This window comes from Prionailurus viverrinus, chromosome E3, assembly GCF_022837055.1.
Source record: "Prionailurus viverrinus isolate Anna chromosome E3, UM_Priviv_1.0, whole genome shotgun sequence".
Taxonomy (NCBI): domain Eukaryota; kingdom Metazoa; phylum Chordata; class Mammalia; order Carnivora; family Felidae; genus Prionailurus; species Prionailurus viverrinus.
In genome coordinates, this window is record NC_062576.1 from 19,451,184 (window position 1) to 19,470,560 (window position 19,377).

The window sequence follows — 19,377 nt, forward strand, 5'->3', positions numbered from 1 at the left end:
ACTACAATTCCCAGGATGCCCCGCTCGCTCACCAACCAGGAACACGCGTCGATTTAATGGGCGGGCCCGGAGTGGGCTGGTCAGGAAGAGAGGCAGACGACCAATGGGCGAGCCGGAACGAATCGAAAGCCACGCTGATTGCGCCGAGGCTGATTGGAATCTTTGGCGCCTTGGTTTCAGTGGTGGATGCATGGTGGGCGGATGTAGCGACCAATGAGAAGGCGGGGAGGAGGAGCCAGGGGGTGTGGGCAGGGAGAGGTGTTGACTAGCAGACGGTTTACCCAATGAGGAGCGCAGGTCGCTGAAGGGGGCCGGGCGAGGCGTCTAGAGGCGGTGGACTGTGGTCGGCTGGTGTGTGCCATGGCGGAGCCGGTGAGGAAACGGGGCCGCCGATCCCGGGGCGGCGGTGTCGGCCGAGGGGCTCGCGGGTCCCGGGGCGGCCGGGGCCGGCGTCCTCGCGTCCCTCGGTCTCCAGGCCGGCCCACCCTGGACTCGGTGTTTGTGGACTTGGTCAGCGACAGCGACGAAGATATCCTGGAGGTCGCAACAACGCGCAGCGCTGCGGACTCGGTCGAAGTCCCTCACCCGGAGCCCCCAGTGCCGGCTGCCCCCCGGGACGACAGCGACAGTGACAGCGAAGGGGCGGACGCACCGCCCGCCGGAGCCCCGCGGGCCCCGGTCAGGCGGCGGCGGCGGCTGCTGCTGGATCCGGGGGAGGCACCGGTTGTTCCGGTGTACTCCGGGAAGGTGCAGCGCGGTCCCCGGGAGGGCTAACGCAGAAGGGCTGGGTCTAGGGACTGCTCAGATTAGGCTTCTGGGATTGGTCTTGGGGGACTAAACGGACGCGGGAGTTGGGGCCTTGGAAGCAGAGAGATGCAGGGTTCCTGAGGTTTCTGCAGTTTGGAGAGGTGAAGAGGTTTGGAGTGTGTTAGGAGTTTGGGATTCCCGGGAGCTGGAGTGTCAGAAGCAGAGAGAGGCTAAGGGGCCGGGATCCCTTATGCTTCTGAGAGGGGCTGGCAGGACCTGGGGCTGGGATTGGGGGCATGTTGGGTTTTGAGGTTGGGGCCCATTGCTAAGGATCCAGGAAGCTGGGGTCATGGAAGTTCAGAGAAGACTGGGGACTCCAGGAAGCTGGGTCCCCTGGTGGGAGGGTGAGTTAGGAAGCTGGGATTCCCCAGGATTCCAAGGTAGCAGGATGGCTGGCAACCTAGTAAGAGCGTAAAAGAAAAACTAATGCCTTAGGGAAAGGGCTTGTAGCAGTAAGGGTACTCTAATTTGGATCTTGTGGAAGCTGGGCTCCTAACTCGCCCAGAGAGGACTTGGACTTGAGAGCTGGAGGAGGGGATGGGTCATCCTGTTTCCCTTTCAGTAGAGGGGGGACTTGGGACTGATTCACTTTTGTCTTTACAGGTGAAAAGCAGCCTTCATCTCATCCCAGATCACCTGTCCCTCCTGAAACTCTGTCCTCCAGAAGCTGAGGAAGGTAGGGGCAGACTTCAGAGAGGAGCCCAGTGCTGGCCTCTCTGAGGAAGCTTTCTGGAGTTTACATCTCTACGGTTTATTATTATTCTTTTTAATGTTTATTTATTTTTAAGAGGGAGAGAGAGCGTGAGCAGGGGAGGGGCAGAGAGAGAGGGAGACACAGACTCCGAAGCAGGCTCCAGGCTCCGAGCTGTCAGCACAGAGCCCGACGCGGGGCTCGAACTCACAGAGCGTGAGATCATGACCTGAGCCGAAGTCGGACGCTTAACCGACTGAGCCACCCACGGACGCCAGAAATTCCCAGGCGCTCCTGCGGTTCATCTGTTTCCTGAGGCTCAAGGGAAAGGCATGACTCCTTCAACCTAGCCAGACAAAAGCTTCTGTCCTGAAATGAGATGAGTGTTCACCAGGAGGCACAGAAAGGGCCGTCAAACTGCCCTTCCCCCAACCTGATAGGCACAAGAGTGTGCTCATCTCCAGATTTCTAGGCCATCTCCAGAGATTCTGATTCTGTATTCCTGGGGGCAGGGGAGGAGGAGGGGTTGAGAATCTGTAACATTGTGGTACATCTGCAACAAGTTCCTTGGGAACACTCTGGAGCCAGCATGGTGTTCTTTGAATCTTATCAGAACTGGTCCTCCCTCAGTGATGTGATGTTTTGCGAACCACCCAAAGGCAGTGAATAGGAGTCAAGTTTAATGAGGAAGGGATCCAGTGGGCAAATGCAGACCTTGGGCCAGGCCTTCTGTACCGGGAGCAAGTATGGTAGGGTGATCAACAGCTGATTTAGGAACCAGCTGGCCTGGGTTTGAATCTCAGCTCTACCTTTTAGTAGCTGTGCGACCTTGTTTTGTCACCAGAAAACTAGGGGTAATAGTGGTCCTACGTCAGAGGATTTGGGTGAGAATTAATTAGAGAGTGTACATAAGGAGCTCTCTCTTGGGCTACATGTATGGTTAGGACGGTACCTGGAACGTAGTCGTGCAAAGGTACCTCTGTCCTTGCTGCTTCAAATGTAGGCCCAGGTGCGCCAGGCGTCTCCCGGGAGCTTGGCAGAAATGCAGAATCTCGTGTGTCTACCGGCTGCCACATTTATCGAGGACAGAGTGGCTCAGCCTTGACCTTACTGACATTTGCACTGAGTAATTCTTTGTGGGGACCCGTCCTGTGCATTGTAGGATGTGTAGCAGCATTGTGACCTCTACCCACCAGGGGCCAGCGTCACACACTCCGACTCCCTCCGCCTCCTCATCATGACAACAAAAATTGTCTCGAGACATTGCCACATATCCCTTGGGAGGCCAAATTGCCTCTGGTCGAGAACCACCGATCTAGGATGTATTATCACTGCTTTGTTTTTGCAGTGTTTATTTATATGGTTAATGATGATCTTTGGTTAATGGCAAACAAATGAAAAAAGAGCTTCTGTGTTCTAGAATAAACCTCTAGTTTCCTGTTATAAGGAGTTGTAGTTAAAATGAGTGATTAAAAAAAGATACTAAGTATTACGGGGATGTGACAAAATGTGGTAATCATGCTCACATGGAAGAAATTTGAGAAACGTGGGCTCAGAGGGCCTATACTGCTCCGTACCTCGTTCCCTCCCTGCGCCATGCCGCCTCCTGCCCCATACCTACGTGGTCTGTCTATGCCCATCCAATCCAGTACAGGAAGAAAATAAGAGGAACAATTAAAAAAAAAAAAAATCGTCCTTTGCCAACATCTGGTTTGAAGTTTGTTCTGTCACATACACGGCAGTATGTGCATGTGTCATAAGGAACGCGCGTGTATTGAGTAAATAACATATTTCCTAGATGGTGCGTATTTTATATGTGGGCGGCATGTGATCAAAAAAAGGAGATTAAGTTAATCATAACTTAGTTGGAGTGGCCCACCTTCCGATCGTCCCCACTTCCGTGCCGGCTCGTGCCTTAGCATGAGGTTCAGACACCTCCGCTCATCGTTTTCTGTGCACCAGGCATTTCCCTATGACTCCTGCCCCTTGAGCACTTCCCCAGCATTATTGTATGTGTGTGTGTGTGTGTGTGTGTGTGTGTGTGTGTGTGTGTTTCCTGGGACCCCTCAGTCTCCAGCTTTCTCAGGACCTTGTGAAGCCCTGACTTGCCTCTCCTTGGCCTCTCGCTGCCCTCTCTTAGCCAACCCCTTCCACTTGTCCTCCTTTGTTCCCAGAGGCCGATATGGCAGATTCTAGCAGTCCGCATGCTGAAGATGCCCCGTTTCCAGATTCGCCCTGGAAGAAGAAGCTGAGGAGTAGAGATGCAGAAGAGAAGACCAAGGAGGTGTTTCTGTGAGTGAGGCTGGGGCACTGGGACCCCAGGAGCAGAAGGGGAGCCGGAGGCGTGGGCTGAGGTGGGCAGGATCCTTGGGTGGCTCCTGAAAGGGTAAGGAGAAGGGACGGAGGGAGTCTTGAGGCTCAGGGAGGAATGAAGTTGTTTTTTTGTAAACATGTTTTTAAAGCTTATTTACTTATTTTAAGTAGGGGAGGGGCAGAGAGAGAGAGGGGAACAGAAGATCCGAAGTGGGCTCTGTGCCGACAGCGGACAGCCCTATGGGGGGCTCGAACTCACGAACTGGGAGATCATGACCTGAGTCGAAGTCGGACGCTTAGCCGACTGAGCCACCCAGGCGCCCCAAGGAAAGCAATTTACCTTAAAACTTAGGCATTTTCCTTGCTAATATTTGGGTCCCGTGGGTATAAAAATGATGGCTCAGGTTTTCTCTGACCTTACCTCCCCGTGTCCACAGGATGGCGTCACTGGAAGGTGTTCCCTCTTGATAATCCACTTCCCCGTGTTGGTGCCCAGGACCAAGGAGCTACCTCCTTGGTAGCTCAGGAGGAGACACATGGGACTGGGGTCCCTTCCTCTTCCTCCGTCCCAGCCCTCAATTCTCTTTGTAGGTTTCAAGACACCTCTCCTTTGTCTCCGCCTCCTCCGAGAACCAAAAGCAGGAAGCATACTCGGGCACTCCAGAAGTTAAGGTACCAAGGGCAGGGGGCTCGCCGGGGTAGAGAGGGGCGGTTTGGTGGGTGGCCCACCCTGGCTGACCCACCATCCTTCCTGCACCCCAGGGAGGTGAACAAACGCCTGCAAGATCTCCGTTCCTGCCTGAGTCCCAAGCAGCGCCAGGGCCAAGATCACCAGAACCAAGAGGATGAGGTGGTCCTAGTGGAGGGTCCCACCCTTCCATCGAGCCCCCGGCTCTTCCCACTGAAAATCAGGTGCCGGGCTGATGTGATCAGGTTGCCCATGAGGATGGTAAGTGCCTGAAGGGCCGTGGGAGAGGGGTCCCCAGAGCTGCCTGTGGGCGAGTGTGGTGTCAGGGCAGAAGGGACCGTGTCTTGCTTTCCCCATCCAGCCAGTGCCCTTCCAGGTTCCCCGCCGCCCCCCCCCCCCCCCCCCCATGTCTTGGGTTCGCTCTTCCCCTTGTCTCGATTGTCTTTCCCTCACTCTCTCTTCTCCAGCAAACTTCCCACCCACCCTTCAAGGCTCCACTTAAGCCTCCTGAGAAGCTTTGCTTGGTAGCCCCCTCCTCCGTTCCTTCCCTCGGACCCTGTGCTGCCCCTTGGTGCCTGCTTTTTTTTTTTTTAATTTTTTTTTTTAACATTTATTTATTTTTGAGACAGAGAAAGACAGAGCATGAACAGGGGGGGGGGGTCAGAGAGAGGGAGACACAGAATCTGAAACAGGCTCCAGGCTCCGAGCTGTCAGCACAGAGCCCGACGCGGGGCTCGAACTCACGGACCGTGAGATCATGACCTGAGCCAAAGTCGGCCGCCCAACCGACTGGGCCACCCAGGCGCCCCTGGTGCCTACTTTTAAACTGTGTTAGTCACAGATGTCACCCGTTCACTCTGAGCTCCCCCAGCTTCCTGGTGGAAACGACTATTTTTGTAGGGATGAGCCCAATTCCAAAACAAGAGTGACAACAGAAATAACCATTTATTGAGCAGCAGCGACGTGTCAGGCAAGCAGTGAAGCCAGGCCTTGCGAACACGCAGCCCATGGCTTTTATCGACGGCGCGTCTTACTTTTTTTTGTCCCGTGGACGCAGAATGCTTTTCAGACGTGCGTTCGTTGCCACCCACCTCAATGAGTGATTTCATCCAAAGGACCGGTTGCCTGGCTTCTCTTAAATAGAAAGGAGTAGTTGCACTGGCCTGTGCTCCCACACGGCACCCATCAGCCAGAGCTGGGGACGGCTGGCCTGTTAGAGGGGGCGTATGAGATCCAGTTTGCCGCATTCCCCACCCCTGCCCTTTTCCCTCCTAATCCACGGCTGCTTCATTTCTTTGTGTTACCTCCCCGAACCCCATATGGACGTGACTTTATTCTGTACTTTGCCAGGTAAATCTATGGGACTCCCAGCTGAGGAGCTCAGCGGGTAGCAAAGGCCAGAAACGTGGTGGGGGAGGGGGGGACGGGGCACGTCAGGAGGTGGCCTCCTTTGCTTCTTGTCCCCTCGCCAGTCGGAGCCCCTACAGAGTGTGGTGGACCACATGGCCACCCATCTCGGGGTGTCCCCAAGCAGGATCCTTTTGCTCTTCGGAGAGACAGAGCTGTCCCCTACTGCCACTCCCAGGACCCTAAAGCTTGGAGTGGCTGACATCATTGGTGAGAGGAAGGCAGGGAGGTGGAGCCTTGAGGAGGCTTTGGCCACAGGGAGGGGATAGAGGAAAAGGCCCAGAGGGGGCCCTGCTTCCAGTCCCCCCCCTTAAGCCTGGCTTCCCGATCCTGCCTCCCACAGACTGCGTGGTGCTAGCAAGTTCTCCGGAGACCTCAGGGATGTCCCGCCTGCTCCAGCTGCGGGTGCAGGGCAAGGAGAAACACCAGATGCTGGAAGTCTCGCTGTCTCCGGTGAGTGGGAGAGATGGCTGTCCGGGCCCCTCACCCTTTCCTCTGCCGACCGTGTCTCTCTGGTCAGTTACCAGCGGGTGGCTCCCCCCGAGTCCCGAGCAGTTTGGGTTCCTGCCCGTCCTAGAGAGTGGGGAGAGCCCACTGTTCAGCTTTGCTCCCCCTCGTGCTGGGAACCTCTGCTCTAGTCTCCCGACTCCTGCTTAAAATGGAAAGGACCCTTGGACGGTAACCAATGAAACAGAACAACAGCGCCAGGCTTCTGAGTGACAGTCCCCATGCTAGAGATAATTAACTTCCCAGTCAGGGTGTTGGTGAACTTCACGGTGACATTGCATGGAAACCACTGTCGTTGCCCTCATTTAACACATAGGGACACGGGTCTAGAGAGGCGGGATAATTTGCAGTGTCTGTTCCTGGGGCTGCTTGTAGCAAAACGCCACAAACCGGGTGGCTTAAAACAACCGTATTCTCACACGGTCCTAGAGGCCAGGAGTCGAAGCTGAGTGCTCAGCAGGGGCCGTGCTCTGAGGCTCCGGGCAGAAACGCTCCTTGCTTCTTCCTGACTGCTGGAGGTGGCCGCCGGTCCTGGGCACTCCTTGGCCTGCAGCTGCGCCCGCCCCCTCCCTCAGTGTCTGCCTCTGTCGTCACGGGGTGTCCTCCCTGTGTGTCTCTGCCTGTGTGTTTTCTTGCAAGGATGCCAGACGCTGGTACCCACCCTCAGCGAGTGTGCCCTTGACTTCACCTGATTACATCCGCAAAGGCCCTGTTTCCCATCTGGAAATGGGAAATGGTCACATTCACACTTACCAGGGCCCTTGCCCAAGGTCACACATGAGCCGAGTGGGAGAGCCTGGCCTGCAGCTCGGGCCATCCTCACTCTAGGATCTGGGCTGTCTTCTTCACTGCAACAGACGCCTCCGTTGGTAGGTGAGGAGCTTGGGGCTTGCAGAACCCACCGGACCCGGAGCCTGCAGCCTAAGCCTTAGCCTCTGTGGCCCGGTCCCCTAGAGAGGGACCCGGCTGTGCTAGCTTCTCTGTCCACTCGCCTTCCCCTCCGTGGGCTCTGACTTGATTTGTCCCCTTGTCCTCTCTGTCCTGAGTCCTCTGTCCATCTCTATAAGTTCTCAGCCCCTCTTTTCAAATTCTTTTTTTCTTAAGATTTTTTTTAATTAAAGATTTTTAATGTTTATTAATTTTTTATTAATTGTGAGGTTTTTTGTTTTTTTAATGCTTATTTATTTTTGAGGGAGAGAGAGAGCGAGAGACAGAGCATGAGCAGGAGAGGCAGAGCGGGAGACACAGAATCCAAAGCAGGCTCCAGGCTCCAAGCTGTCAGCACAGAACCTAGTGCGGGGCTCGAACTCACAAACCGTGAGACTGTGACCCAAGCCGAAGTCAGACGCTCATCCGACTGAGCCACCCAGGCAACCCGTTAAAGATTTTATTTTTCAACGTTTATTTATTTTTTGGGGGACAGAGAGAGACAGAGCATGAACGGGGGAGGGGCAGAGAGAGAGGGAGACACAGAATCGGAAACAGGCTCCAGGCTCTGAGCCATCAGCCCAGAGCCTGACGCGGGGCTCGAACTCGCGGACCGTGAGATCGTGACCTGGCTGAAGTCGGACGCTTAACCGACTGCGCCACCCAGGCGCCCCAGAGATTTTATTTTTAAGTCACCTCTACACCCAACATGAGGCTCAACCCCTTGAGCAAGCGTCACATGTTCTATTGACTGAGCCATCCAGGCACCCCCTCCCCTCCCCTCCACCCCATCTTTTCGAATTCTTACATCCGTTTTTTTCTTCTCTGTCCAGGATTCTCCTCTCAAGACCCTCATGTCCCGCTACGAGGAGGCCATGGGACTCTCAGGCCACAAGCTCTCCTTCTTCTTTGATGGGACAAAGCTTTCAGGCAAGGAGCTGCCCGCTGATCTGGGCATGGAATCTGGGGACCTCATCGAGGTCTGGGGCTGAAACCCCGCGCCCTGTTTTGACGTGCCGCCTGGACTTGGGGGAGGACAGCTGCCCCTTTTGGCCCTGTATGGGCTTATCTTTAAGCTGAAGCAAAATCTAGCAGCGAACTTTGACCCCCCTCTCCCGTTGACCCTGGTTTCAAGCCGTTAGTTACTTGGTTAGTTGTGTGGTTGGTCTTGCCGTCCTGGGTGGACTGTGGCTCCGCCCACTGGGTATGCTGCGTTCGCAGCCCCCCGGGACACGGGGAAGGTATCCCTCACTCCCACCGAGCCCCTTTCCTTCCTGGAAATGTTTTTCTGCAAATGTTTTTCTGCAAGTGCTCCTATTTAGAGCGAGTGGGAATAAACGAGGGGTGGGTGTGGATTCCAGGCCTGGGATGTCTGGGAGCTGCGACCAGCAGTGGCCCCAGGGGGCTAGCAGGTAAAGTTTGAGGCACCTACACGAGTGTGGTTCCCCGGCCTGCAGGAAGATAAATGGTCCAGGCCCCACACGCGCTCACTTAAGCCCAGGCAGACAGGGTCTAGTGGATCCTCAGCTTTGGATGTCTTCCTCACCCCAGGACCCTTTATAGGCACCTTCCTGAGGCACACACGTTGTTTAAGACATAATTGAACACCTCGAGCTCTTTTTGTTTGGATCTCCCGATGCTAGTCCACGAAAGGCTTCTCTGGTTTTACGGCTGTCTCTTCCCTGCTCATGCCAGCCTGAGCACCCATTCGAGTGTGCCGATCGCGCGTCTTTGAACACAAACGCATCCTCGTAAGACGCACTGATGTGTGTGTTGAATACACTTTTGCCACGTGCGGTAGCGCCGTGCTGTAGATCTCGTGCTGTTTCTTTCCTCGCTCAATACGTGGTGCTTATTCTACGTGGGATTCATCGCTCGAAGGGCTCGTTGGTGCTCCTCAGGGGGCCTCGGCCGCATCTTATACGTTCATGGGTCTCCTTCCGCGCTTGCGCGGCAGGTTCTCCAACATAAGCCCCCAGGATGGGATTACGGGGCGGACGGGTTCATTTCCCTGTGGTTCTACCAAATTTTTCTCCCGAACGGCCACGGAGCCTCCCCCTGGAGGGTCCCCGTTTCTCCTCATCCTCACCAGCTCTTGTTACTGCCCTGCTTTCCCACTTTTGCCAGCCCGTGGGGAGGAAAGTGGTGCCGTGTTTCGACGCACATCCATCCGCTCACCGGCACTTCGGGAATTTCTTCGCACGTGCCCCGCAGCCTTTCGGGCTCCCTTTCTGTGCGCTGCCGTGACCGCTGCCGACGGCTGGCGGACCGGCGCTCGTGCTTGATTCTTTAGGGGTGTCCTTCACCGAACAGAAATTCTCAGTTTGGATGTTACGTGCGTGAACTATTTTGTCGTATCATTTGTTGCTTTTTGATTTCTTATTTAAAAGTCGTTTAGATATTTTACATTTTCTGCTCTTGGCCCCTTAGTTTGCCCTTGCACGTTTCGGCCACTAAGTAGGGCCGAGGTCCAGCCGTCACACCCCGCGATGCACGTCGGCCGGCCTCTGTACTGTGTGGGCGAACATTTGTTCGCATCGGCTGATTCCGGGCTGTACCGGCTGCTGAATATTGAATATTACTTTTAAACGATTTGCATTCAACTTCGCCTATGAGATCCAGGTTTTATTTTCACCACAGAATGAGCCAGACTTCTCAGCGCTGTCTACTAATAAAGCCATTAATTTGTCACTGATACGTGGTATCATTCTGACAAAAGTATGTCACCTTCTAAAAACTGCTTTTGTTGGAATGTGGCATTCCTTTGACCTTATAATGTGAGAAAAATAGAAGCCTCTATAACATTGAAATAATCCACGATATGGCATAACTCATTTTTTTCAGATCTCATTTTGTCCATTAATACGTTTGGACACGTTAAAATTGTGTATTCGGCCTTAACAAAATAAACGGGAGTACATTCACCTTGCGTCTCCTTGAGGGTTTCTGTCTTTGTAACCCCCCCCCCCCAGGACCCCCCACTACAGCCCCTGTGACAGTCCATTAGTTGTCACCTTGCATCCATTGTTACTCCTTCCAGGGTAACAGAGACCCCGGTTTTTAGCAAAGCACGGAGACTTCAGAGGGCGGACAGCCAGCCTCCGTGGTAGCCAGCTGCCAGTTCAGGCTGGTGGGTGTAAGGGGGAGAGGGGCGCACCTCTCAGAACATTTCCCAAAGAGGGCGGCAGGAGCCCCTCTCCTTCGCTGTCTTCCTGCTGCTGGACGTAGAACAGCCCTGCGGACACGCGGCGACCTTGGGGAAAGAAGCGGTGCAGGCGGCCCAGGACATGGAGAGACGGAGCCAGGGCCCCAGCCTCTCTGCAGCGTCCTACCAGTCCTCCACTGCTGACCTCGGGGCTTTCCTGGGAGGGGGAGCTACTTCCGTCCTGCCTAAATCACTGCTATTTGAGGACTTCTGTCTCTGGTAACCCAGCCCAGTTCCAACCCCAGGATGTTGCCATTGCAACATTGTAGTGAGCCTGTTGGGGTCCCTGGCTGAGATTTTTCTCAGGTTTCTCTCCAGGAGTAGAATCACCGGTCACTGAACGTGTATCCTCCCGCCTGGTCTCTCTTCAGCAGTGCCAGGTTGCTGACCACAGTGACTGGACCTCTTTATGAATCCATTAGCAAGTGCTAGAAGATTCCGGTTTCTTCTTCCCCAGCCCTGAATCTGGGGAGGAGATGGGAACGACTACTTATTTTAAAAGAATTTGCATTTCTTCTATGTTGAGAGGTTATTCATCCTTTTGATCAAAGGGATTGATCGCTTCTCAGGTGGTCATTTTATTTTATTTTAAAATGTTATTTATTTTTATGGATTTTATGTATTATTTTTTAAAATAATTTTTAAAAGTTTATTTATTATTGAGAGAGAGAGAGAGAGAATAAGCTGGGGAGAAGCAGAGAGAGGGAGACACAGAATCTAAAGCAGGCTCCAGATTCTGAGCTTTCAGCACAGAGCCTGATATGGGGCTCGAACCCACAGACCTTAAGATCATGACCTGAGCCGAAGTCAGACACCTAACCAGTCAGCCACCTAGGTGTCCCTTAAGGATTTTATTTTTAAGGAATCTCTTACACCCAACATGGGTCTCTAACTCACAATCCGGAGATCAAGAGTCACACCCTCCACCAACTGAGCCAAACTGGCACCCCTATTTTCTTTTCTTTTTTTCTTTTCTTTTTTTTCTTTTTTAAAGATTTTAAGTGATCTCTGCACCCAATGTGAGGCTTGAACTTACAACCCCAATATCAAGAGTCCCATGCTCTTCCCACTGAGCCAGCCAGGTGGCCTGTCAGGTGGTCTTTCTGAACTCTCCCGAAAAAAAACAAAAACAAAGCCAACAAACAGGGGTGCCTGGGTGGCTCAGTAGGTTAAGCTTCTGACTTCGGCTCAGGGCACGACCTTGCAGTTCATGAGTTCAGGCTCCGCATTGGGCTCTGTGCCGACAGCTCCGAGCCTGGAGCCTACTTCGGATTCTGTGTCTCCCTCTCTCTCTGTCCCTCCCCAGTTCATGCTCTGTCTCTCTCTCTCAAAAATAAACATTAAAAAAAACAAAACACAAAAAAACCACAACACTCTCCTGATGAAAAACCTTCAAAACTGGGGTGCCTGGGTGGCTTAGTCAGTTAGGCACCCGACTTTGGCTCATGAGTTCGAGCCCTGACAGCTCAGGGCTCTGACAGCTCAGAGCCTGCAGCCTGCTTCGGATTTCTGTCTCTCTGTCTCTCTGCCCCTCCCCTGCTCACGCTCTGTCTCTCTCAAAAATAAATAAACGTTAGCAAATTTTTTTAAAAAAACACCTTCAAAATTGTAGTAGGCCCTTACTCGGTGTCACATGCGAAGCTTGGTACTTTTTGTGACCTCATTCATCCAAAGAGCACCTAGGAGGTAGGTGGTGGTATTATTCCCATTCTCCAGAAGAGAAACAGAAGCACAGATTAGTGAACCCGCCCCAAACCTCACAGCCACCGGGCGCAGAGCCAGATGGAAGGCCAGGTGGGCCTGATCTACGACAAGACCCGTGCTGCTCACGCTGGAACCTGCACACAAGTGAGCTGGGAAGCTTGTGGAAACACGTGGCGTCAGCAGTTCTGGGGTGCGGCCCGAGATGTTGCGGTTCTAATGAGCTCCTAGGGGTTGTGGCCGTGCTGGCCACACTTGGGGTAGCAGGATGCTGTTTTGCTTTTTTTTTTTTTCTATAGCCTCACAGCCTCCCATCTCCCCACCCCTGCCATTCCTTCCAGAAGCTCCCCCCCCCCCCCCCCGCCATGGGACTGGCCATGTCCTCTGTGTGTCCCCACCTCAGTCTGGAACAGGGGTCTGGCTCAGCGGACTCTTCCTGCCCATCGATCTCTTTCTCCGGTGCTAGACTGTAAGCTCCTTGAAAATAAATACCCTATCTTGTTCTTCTCAAACATCCCTAGCTTGGTGTCTGATGCCTAGTAGTTACCTGACAAATGTTTGTTGAATGAACAACTTCCTCATCGCACGAGCCAGAAACCCGTGTCACTCTGGACACCTCTTAACCCCCATATCCTCTCCGTCACCCACAGCTGCCTTAGGTGGCTAAGAGCGACTCACGTCCCTCCCTCCCACCGAGGCCTACAGCCCGGTCTCCTGCTGCAGCCGCCTGACAAGTTCTGCCGCCCCTTTGGCCCCCTCCAACCCAAGGACAGTGTAGCCAGTGTAGCCAGAAGGATCTTAAATGCCAATCCAATTTTAAAATGAAGGCAATGCTTAACGTGTCCTAGGCCCCAGGCCCAGCCTGGCCCCTGCCTGCTCCCTGGCCGGCCTCCCTCCCCTCACCGTCCTCCACGATGCCCTCCTTTCAGATTCTTGTGTCCATTATGCTTCCTTCTGTGGCCTTTGCACAAGCTTTCCACTGCCTGGAACTGTTTTTTCTCCCCTCTTAGGAAGTCAGTGTTTGCCACCCCCCCGTATCTGAGCTCAAGGATCACTTCCTCAGCAAGACTCTCAACCTCCCTGACCAGGCCAAATGCCCCTGTTAGCAAGTCCTTGTCATACCCATACACCTGTCTTTGTTATTTTATTTTATTTTATTTTATTTTATTTTATTTTATTTTATTTTATTTCATTTTATTTTATTTTATTTTATTTCATTTCATTTCATTTCATTTCATTTCATTTCATTTCATTTCTTGTTTATTTATTTATTATTTAGTTTACTTATTTATTTATTTGAGGAGAGGGGAAGAGAGAGAGGGAGAGAGAGAATCCCAAGCAGGCTCCGTGCTGTCAGCTTGGAGCCCAACGCAGGGCTTGAACCCACAAACTGTGAGATCATGACCTGAGCCGAAACCAAGAGTCAGACGCTTAACTGACTGAGCCACCCAGGTGCCCCCAGATGTCATTTTTTTGTGGCACTTGTCATAGGGGAACTTTTTTTTCCCCCAAGAAATTCCACATATATTTTCCAGACCAGTTTCCAAATCAGGTAGAGCAAAAAGTTGGGCTCCAGTTTAAACCAATAGACCTGTACAGACATGTTTATTTATCTGACCTAAAAGTAATTTTATTCCAGAAATCCATCAGATTGAAAAAGCCTGAGCCCAGAGATGAGCACAATGTTTTTTTCCATTTGGCAAAAACAATTAGCATAAAGATATTTCCCTTTATAACCAAAAAGTTTTATTTTCATTAATGTCCAGTGGTACTGTATTTGGATCACGGGCTTTTTTAAAAATAATTTTTAGGGGCGCCTGGGTGGCTCAGTCGGTTGAGCGTCCGACTTCGGCTCAGGGCATGATCTCGCGGTTTTGTGAGTTCCAGCCCCGCGTCGGGCTGTGTGCTGACAGCTTGGAGCCTGGAACCTGCTTCGGATTCTGTGTCTCCTTCTCTCTCTGCCCCCTCCCCCTCTTGTGCTGTGTCTCTATCAAAAATAAATGAATGTAAAAAAAAAGTTAAAATAAAATAATTTTTAACTTTATTGGAGTTTAATTTACATGCCTAACCATTCACTCACTTGAACTGTAAAGTTCATGAGTCTTAGTAGGTGTACACGGCCCGGAAATGGTTCCTCAGGCCATTTGCATAATCCCCTCTCCCTGACCCCATTGTATGAATGTCACCTGTTGGTGGTCGCTCGGGGCTTTTTCATTCTGGAGGCTATTATGAATAATGATTCTTCTAAAAAAATGTTTATTTTGAGGTGGGGGGAGGGGCAGAGAGAGAGAGGGAGAGAGAGAGAGAATCCTCAGCAGGCTCCATACCCGGCGCGGAGCCCAACGTGGGGCTCCATCCCACAACCACAAGATGGTGACCCAAGCCAAAATCAAGAGACAGACGCTCAACCGACTGAGCCACCCAGGGGCCCCAGTAATGCTTCTTATGTATATTTGCATACAGGGTGTTTTGTAGCGGCACGTTTTCAATTCTCCTAGGTGATCATCTCCGATGATACCTAGGAGTGGAGTAATGGGCAAATGTGTGTTTAATTTTGAAGGAAACTGCCGGTTTTCTAAAGTAGCTGTACTATTTGCATTCCTACAAGTACCGTGTGAGGGTCTTAGTTGCTCCATATCATTTCCGGTACTTGGTGTGATCAGTTTTTCTTTTTTTAAAAAGCTATTCTCACATAGTGATATTGTGGTCTTAATTTGTATTTTCCATAATGACTAACAATGTCATATACTTGTTGGCCATTCGTGTATCTCTTGTGAAAGTCTGTAGAAATCTATTGCCCATTTAAAAAATTGTGTTATTCTCTTTAGTTTTAAGCGTTGTTTATATATCGAGATATACGTCCCTTGTCAGATGCGTGCTTTGCAAATATTCTCTTTCACACTGTGGCTTGCCTTTTCACAGGTGCGATTTTACATATGTATGGATATCTGTCTCCTCCAGATCAGCCTCCTGAGGGTAGGGACTCAATCTGCCTTGTCTGACACCTGGCATAATGCCAGGAACATAGTAATGGTTTGTTGAGTAAATTCAGGGACCACAATCGGAAGTTCCTTTCTATCTCTTTCTTTCCCTTAGACCCTCAGGGGAGACCAGGCTTAAGGTTATAAAACATGAAATATCTCATGGGGTGTCACAAGTGAAGGGTATTTGTGACTCAAATGGTTTCTTCTTCTTCTTCTTCTTCTTCTTCTTCTTCTTCTTCTTCTTCTTCTTCTTCAAGTTTATTTATTTATTTAGAGAGAGAGCACAAGGAGGGGAGGGGCAGAGAAGAATCCCAAGCAAGTTCAGTGCTGTCAGCACAGAGCCCTATGCAGGGCTCAACCCCCTCCCAACCTGAAGATCATGACCTGAGCCGAAATCAAGCGTCCAATGCTTAACTGAGTGAGTCACCTAGGCGCCCCTTGCCTCAAATGTTTTCTTTTCCCTTTTTTTCAATTAGAATAATAAAGCTATTTTAATTACTATAAATCAGCATTTATGCCTAATATTTTCATTTTTGTCTCAGTGACCTATTCTCTTTTCTTTTTATTTATTTATTTATTTTTTTAAATTTACATCCAAATTAGTTAGCATATAGTGCAACAATGATTTCAGGAGTAGATTCCTTAATGCCCTTTACCCATTTAGCCAATCCCCCCCTCACAACCCCTCCAGTAACCCTCTGTTTGTTCTCCATATTTAAGAGTCTCTTATGTTTTTCCCCCTCCCTGTTTTTATATTATTTTTGCTTCCCTTCCCTTATGTTCATCTGTTTTGTATCTTAAAGTCCTCATATTAGTGAAGTCATATGATATTTGTCTTTCTCTGACTAATTTCGCTTAGCATAATACCCTCTAGTTCCATCCACATAGTTGCAAATGGCAAGATTTCATTCTTTTTGATTGCTGAGTAATACTCCACTCTGTGTGTGTGTGTGTGTGTGTGTGTGTGTGTGTACCACATCTTCTTTATCCATTCATCCATCAATGGACATTTGGGCTCTTTCCATACTTTGGCTATTGTTGATATGCTGCTATAAACATTGGGGTGCATGTGTCCCTTCGAAACAGCCTACCTGTATCTCTTGGATAAATACCTAGTAGTGCAATGGCTGGGTCATAGGGTAGTTCTATTTTTAATTTTTTGAGGAGCCTCCATACTGTTTTCCAGAGTGGCTGCACCAGTTTGCATTCCCACCAGCAATGCAAAAGAGATCCTCTGTCTCCGCATCCTCGCCAACATCTGTTGTTGCCTGAGTTGTTAATGTTAGCCATTATGACAGATGTGAGGTGGTATCTCATTGTGGTTTTGATTTGTATTTCCCTGATGATGAGTGATGGTGAGCATTTTTTCATGTGTCGGTTGGCCACCTGGATGTCTTCTCTGGAGAAGTGTCTATCCATGTCTTTTGCCCATTTCTTCTCTGGATTATTTGTTTTTTGGGTGTTGAGTTTGAGAAGTTCTTTATAGATTTTGGATACTCACCCTTTATCTGACATGTCATTTGCAAATATCTTCTCCCATTCTGTCGGTTGCCTGTTAGTTTTGCAGACTGTTTCCTTCGCCGTGCAGAAGCTTTTTATTTTGATGAGGTCCCAGTAGTTCATTTTTGCTTTTGTTTCCCTTGCCTCTGGAGACATGTTGAGTAAGAAGTTGCTGCGGCCACGGTCCGAAAGGTTTTTGCCTGCTTTCTCCTCAAGGATTTTGATGGCTTCCTGTTTTATATTGAGGTCTTTCATCCATGTTGAGTTTATTTTTATGTCTGGTGTAAGAAAGTGGTCCAGGTTCGGGGCGCCTGGGTGGCGCAGTCGGTTAAACATCCGACTTCAGCTCAGGTCACGATCTCGCGGTCCGTGAGTTCGAGCTCCGCGTCAGGCTCTGGGCTGATGGCTCGGAGCCTGTTTCCGATTCTGTGTCTCCCTCTCTCTCTGCCCCTCCCCCGTTCATGCTCTGTCTCTCTCTGTCCCAAAAATAAATAAAAACGTTGAAAAAAATTTTTTTAAAAAAGAAAGTGGTCCAGGTTCATTTTTCTGCACGTCGCCATCCAGTTTTCCCAGCACCACTTGCGGGAAAGACTGTCTTTGTTCCATTGGCTATTCTTTCCTGCTTTTTCAAAGATTAGTTGGCCATGCATTTGTGCGTCCATTTCTGGGTTCTCTATTCTGTGCCATTGATCTGAGTGGCTGTTTTTATGCCAGTACCATAGTGTCTTGATAATTACAGCTTTGTAATACAGCTTGAAGTCCGGGATTGTGATGCCTCCTGCTTTGGTTTTCTTTTTCAAGATTGCTTTGGCTATTCGGGGTCTTTTCTGGTTCCATACAAATTTTAGGATTGTTTGTTCTAGCTCTGTGAAGAATGCTGGTGTTATTTTGATAGGGATTGCATTGAATATGTAGATTGCTTTGGGTAGTATCAACATTTTAACAATATTTTTTCCTCCTATCCAGGAGCTTGGAATATTTTTCCATTTTTTGGTGTCTTCTTCAATGTCTTTCATAAGCTTTCTATAGTTTTCAGTGTATAGATTTTTACCTGCTTGGTTAGGTTTATTCCTAGGTATGCTTTTTGGTGCAATTGTAAATGGGATTGATTCCTTGATTTCTCTTTCTGTTGCTTCATTGTTGGTGTATAGGAATGCAACCGATTTCTGTGCATTAATTTTATATCCTGCAACTTTGCTGAATTGAAGGATCAGGTCTAGCAGTTTTTTGGTGGAATGTTTTGGGTTTTCCATATAGAGTATCATGTCGTCTACAAAGACTGAGGTCCCAGTCTTGGGACCTTGGGATGTCTTTTATTTCTTCGTGTTGTCTGATTGCTGAGGCTAAGACTTCCAATACTGTGTTGAATAACAGTGGTGAGAGTGGACATCCCTGTCTTGTTCCTGACCTTAGGGGAAAAGCTCTCAGTTTTTCCGCATTGAGGATGATATTAGTGTTGTGTCTTTCACATATGGCTTTTAGATCTCAAGGTATGATCCTTCTATCCCTACTTTCTTGAGGGGTTTTTTTTTTAATCAAGAAGGGATGCTATATTTTGTCAAATGCTTTCTCTCCATCTATTGAGAGGGTCATGTGGTTCTTGTCCTTTCTTTTATCGATGTGATGCATCACATTGATTGTTTTGCGGATATTGAACCAGCCCTGCATCCCAGGCATAAATCCCACTTGGTCGTGGTGAATAATTTTTTTAAATGTATTGTTGGATCCGGTTGGCTAATATCCTGTTGAGGATTTTTGCTTCCATGTTCATCAGGGAAATTGGTCTGTAGTTCTCCTCTGTAGTGGGGTCCCTGTTGGTTTTAGAATCCAGGTAATGTTGGCTTAATGGGAACAGTTTGGAAGTTTTCCTTCCATTTCTGTTTGTTGGAACAGTTTCGAGAGAATAGGTGTTAACTCTTCTTTAAATGTTTGGTAGAATTCTCCCGGAAAGCCATCTGGTGCTGGACTCTTGTTTTTTGGGAGATTTTCGATTACTAATGTGATTTCTTTACTGTTATGGATCTGTTCAAACTTTCTATTTCTTCCTGTTTCAGTTTTGATAGTTTATATGTTTCTAGGAATTTTTTCAGTTCTTCCAGATTGCCCATTTTACTGGTGTGCTCATAATATTCTTTTATTCTTGTTCTTATTTCTGCTGTGTTGGTTGTGATCTCTCCTCTCTCCTTCTTGATTTTATTTATTTGGGTCCTTTCCTTTTTCTTCTTGATCAAACTGGCTAGTGGTTTATCAATTTTGTTAATTCTTTCAAAGAACCAGCTTCTGGTTTCATTGATCTGTACTGGGGTTTTTTGGTTTCTGTATCATTGATTTCTGCTCTAATCTTTATGATTTCCTGTCTTCTGCTGGTTTTGGTCAAACGGTTTCTGATAAGACCTCTTGGGGACCCCATGCTCTGCCCATGAGACGCTAGAATTTCACAAGAGCTTAGAGGTCAGCTTGGAAGACAGGTCTTGAAGCTACATTTGCATGGAACTATATTAATGTTACATCGAGTGTACATTTATTACTGTAACTTGGAGACTGAGGCTGGGGGCACTGAAGAACCATGCCAAGCTATCCTTCGGTGCCAGGGCTCTGGTCTTTGAGTCCAGTCCCGCAGCTAGGAGAATCCCAGATGAGACCACCA

At 49.7% G+C, this 19,377-nt stretch overlaps 1 protein-coding gene across 2 annotated transcripts; it reads left to right on the plus strand.

The window, feature by feature from the left end:
- Positions 1-272: 272 nt before the first annotated feature.
- Positions 273-10,265, plus strand: NFATC2IP (nuclear factor of activated T cells 2 interacting protein). Of its 2 annotated transcripts, none has more exons than XM_047839261.1 (8): positions 273-747; positions 1,411-1,483; positions 3,673-3,790; positions 4,403-4,483; positions 4,574-4,760; positions 5,972-6,116; positions 6,250-6,359; positions 8,174-10,265. In XM_047839261.1, exons 1-8 carry the CDS (start codon positions 361-363, stop codon positions 8,330-8,332), a joined length of 1,260 nt encoding a protein of 419 aa, XP_047695217.1. In that variant the 5' UTR covers positions 273-360; the 3' UTR covers positions 8,333-10,265. The 2 variants fall into 2 exon arrangements, with proteins under 2 accessions (XP_047695217.1, XP_047695218.1); XM_047839262.1 differs by having other exon boundaries at positions 280-372.
- The last annotated feature ends 9,112 nt before the right edge of the window (positions 10,266-19,377 follow it).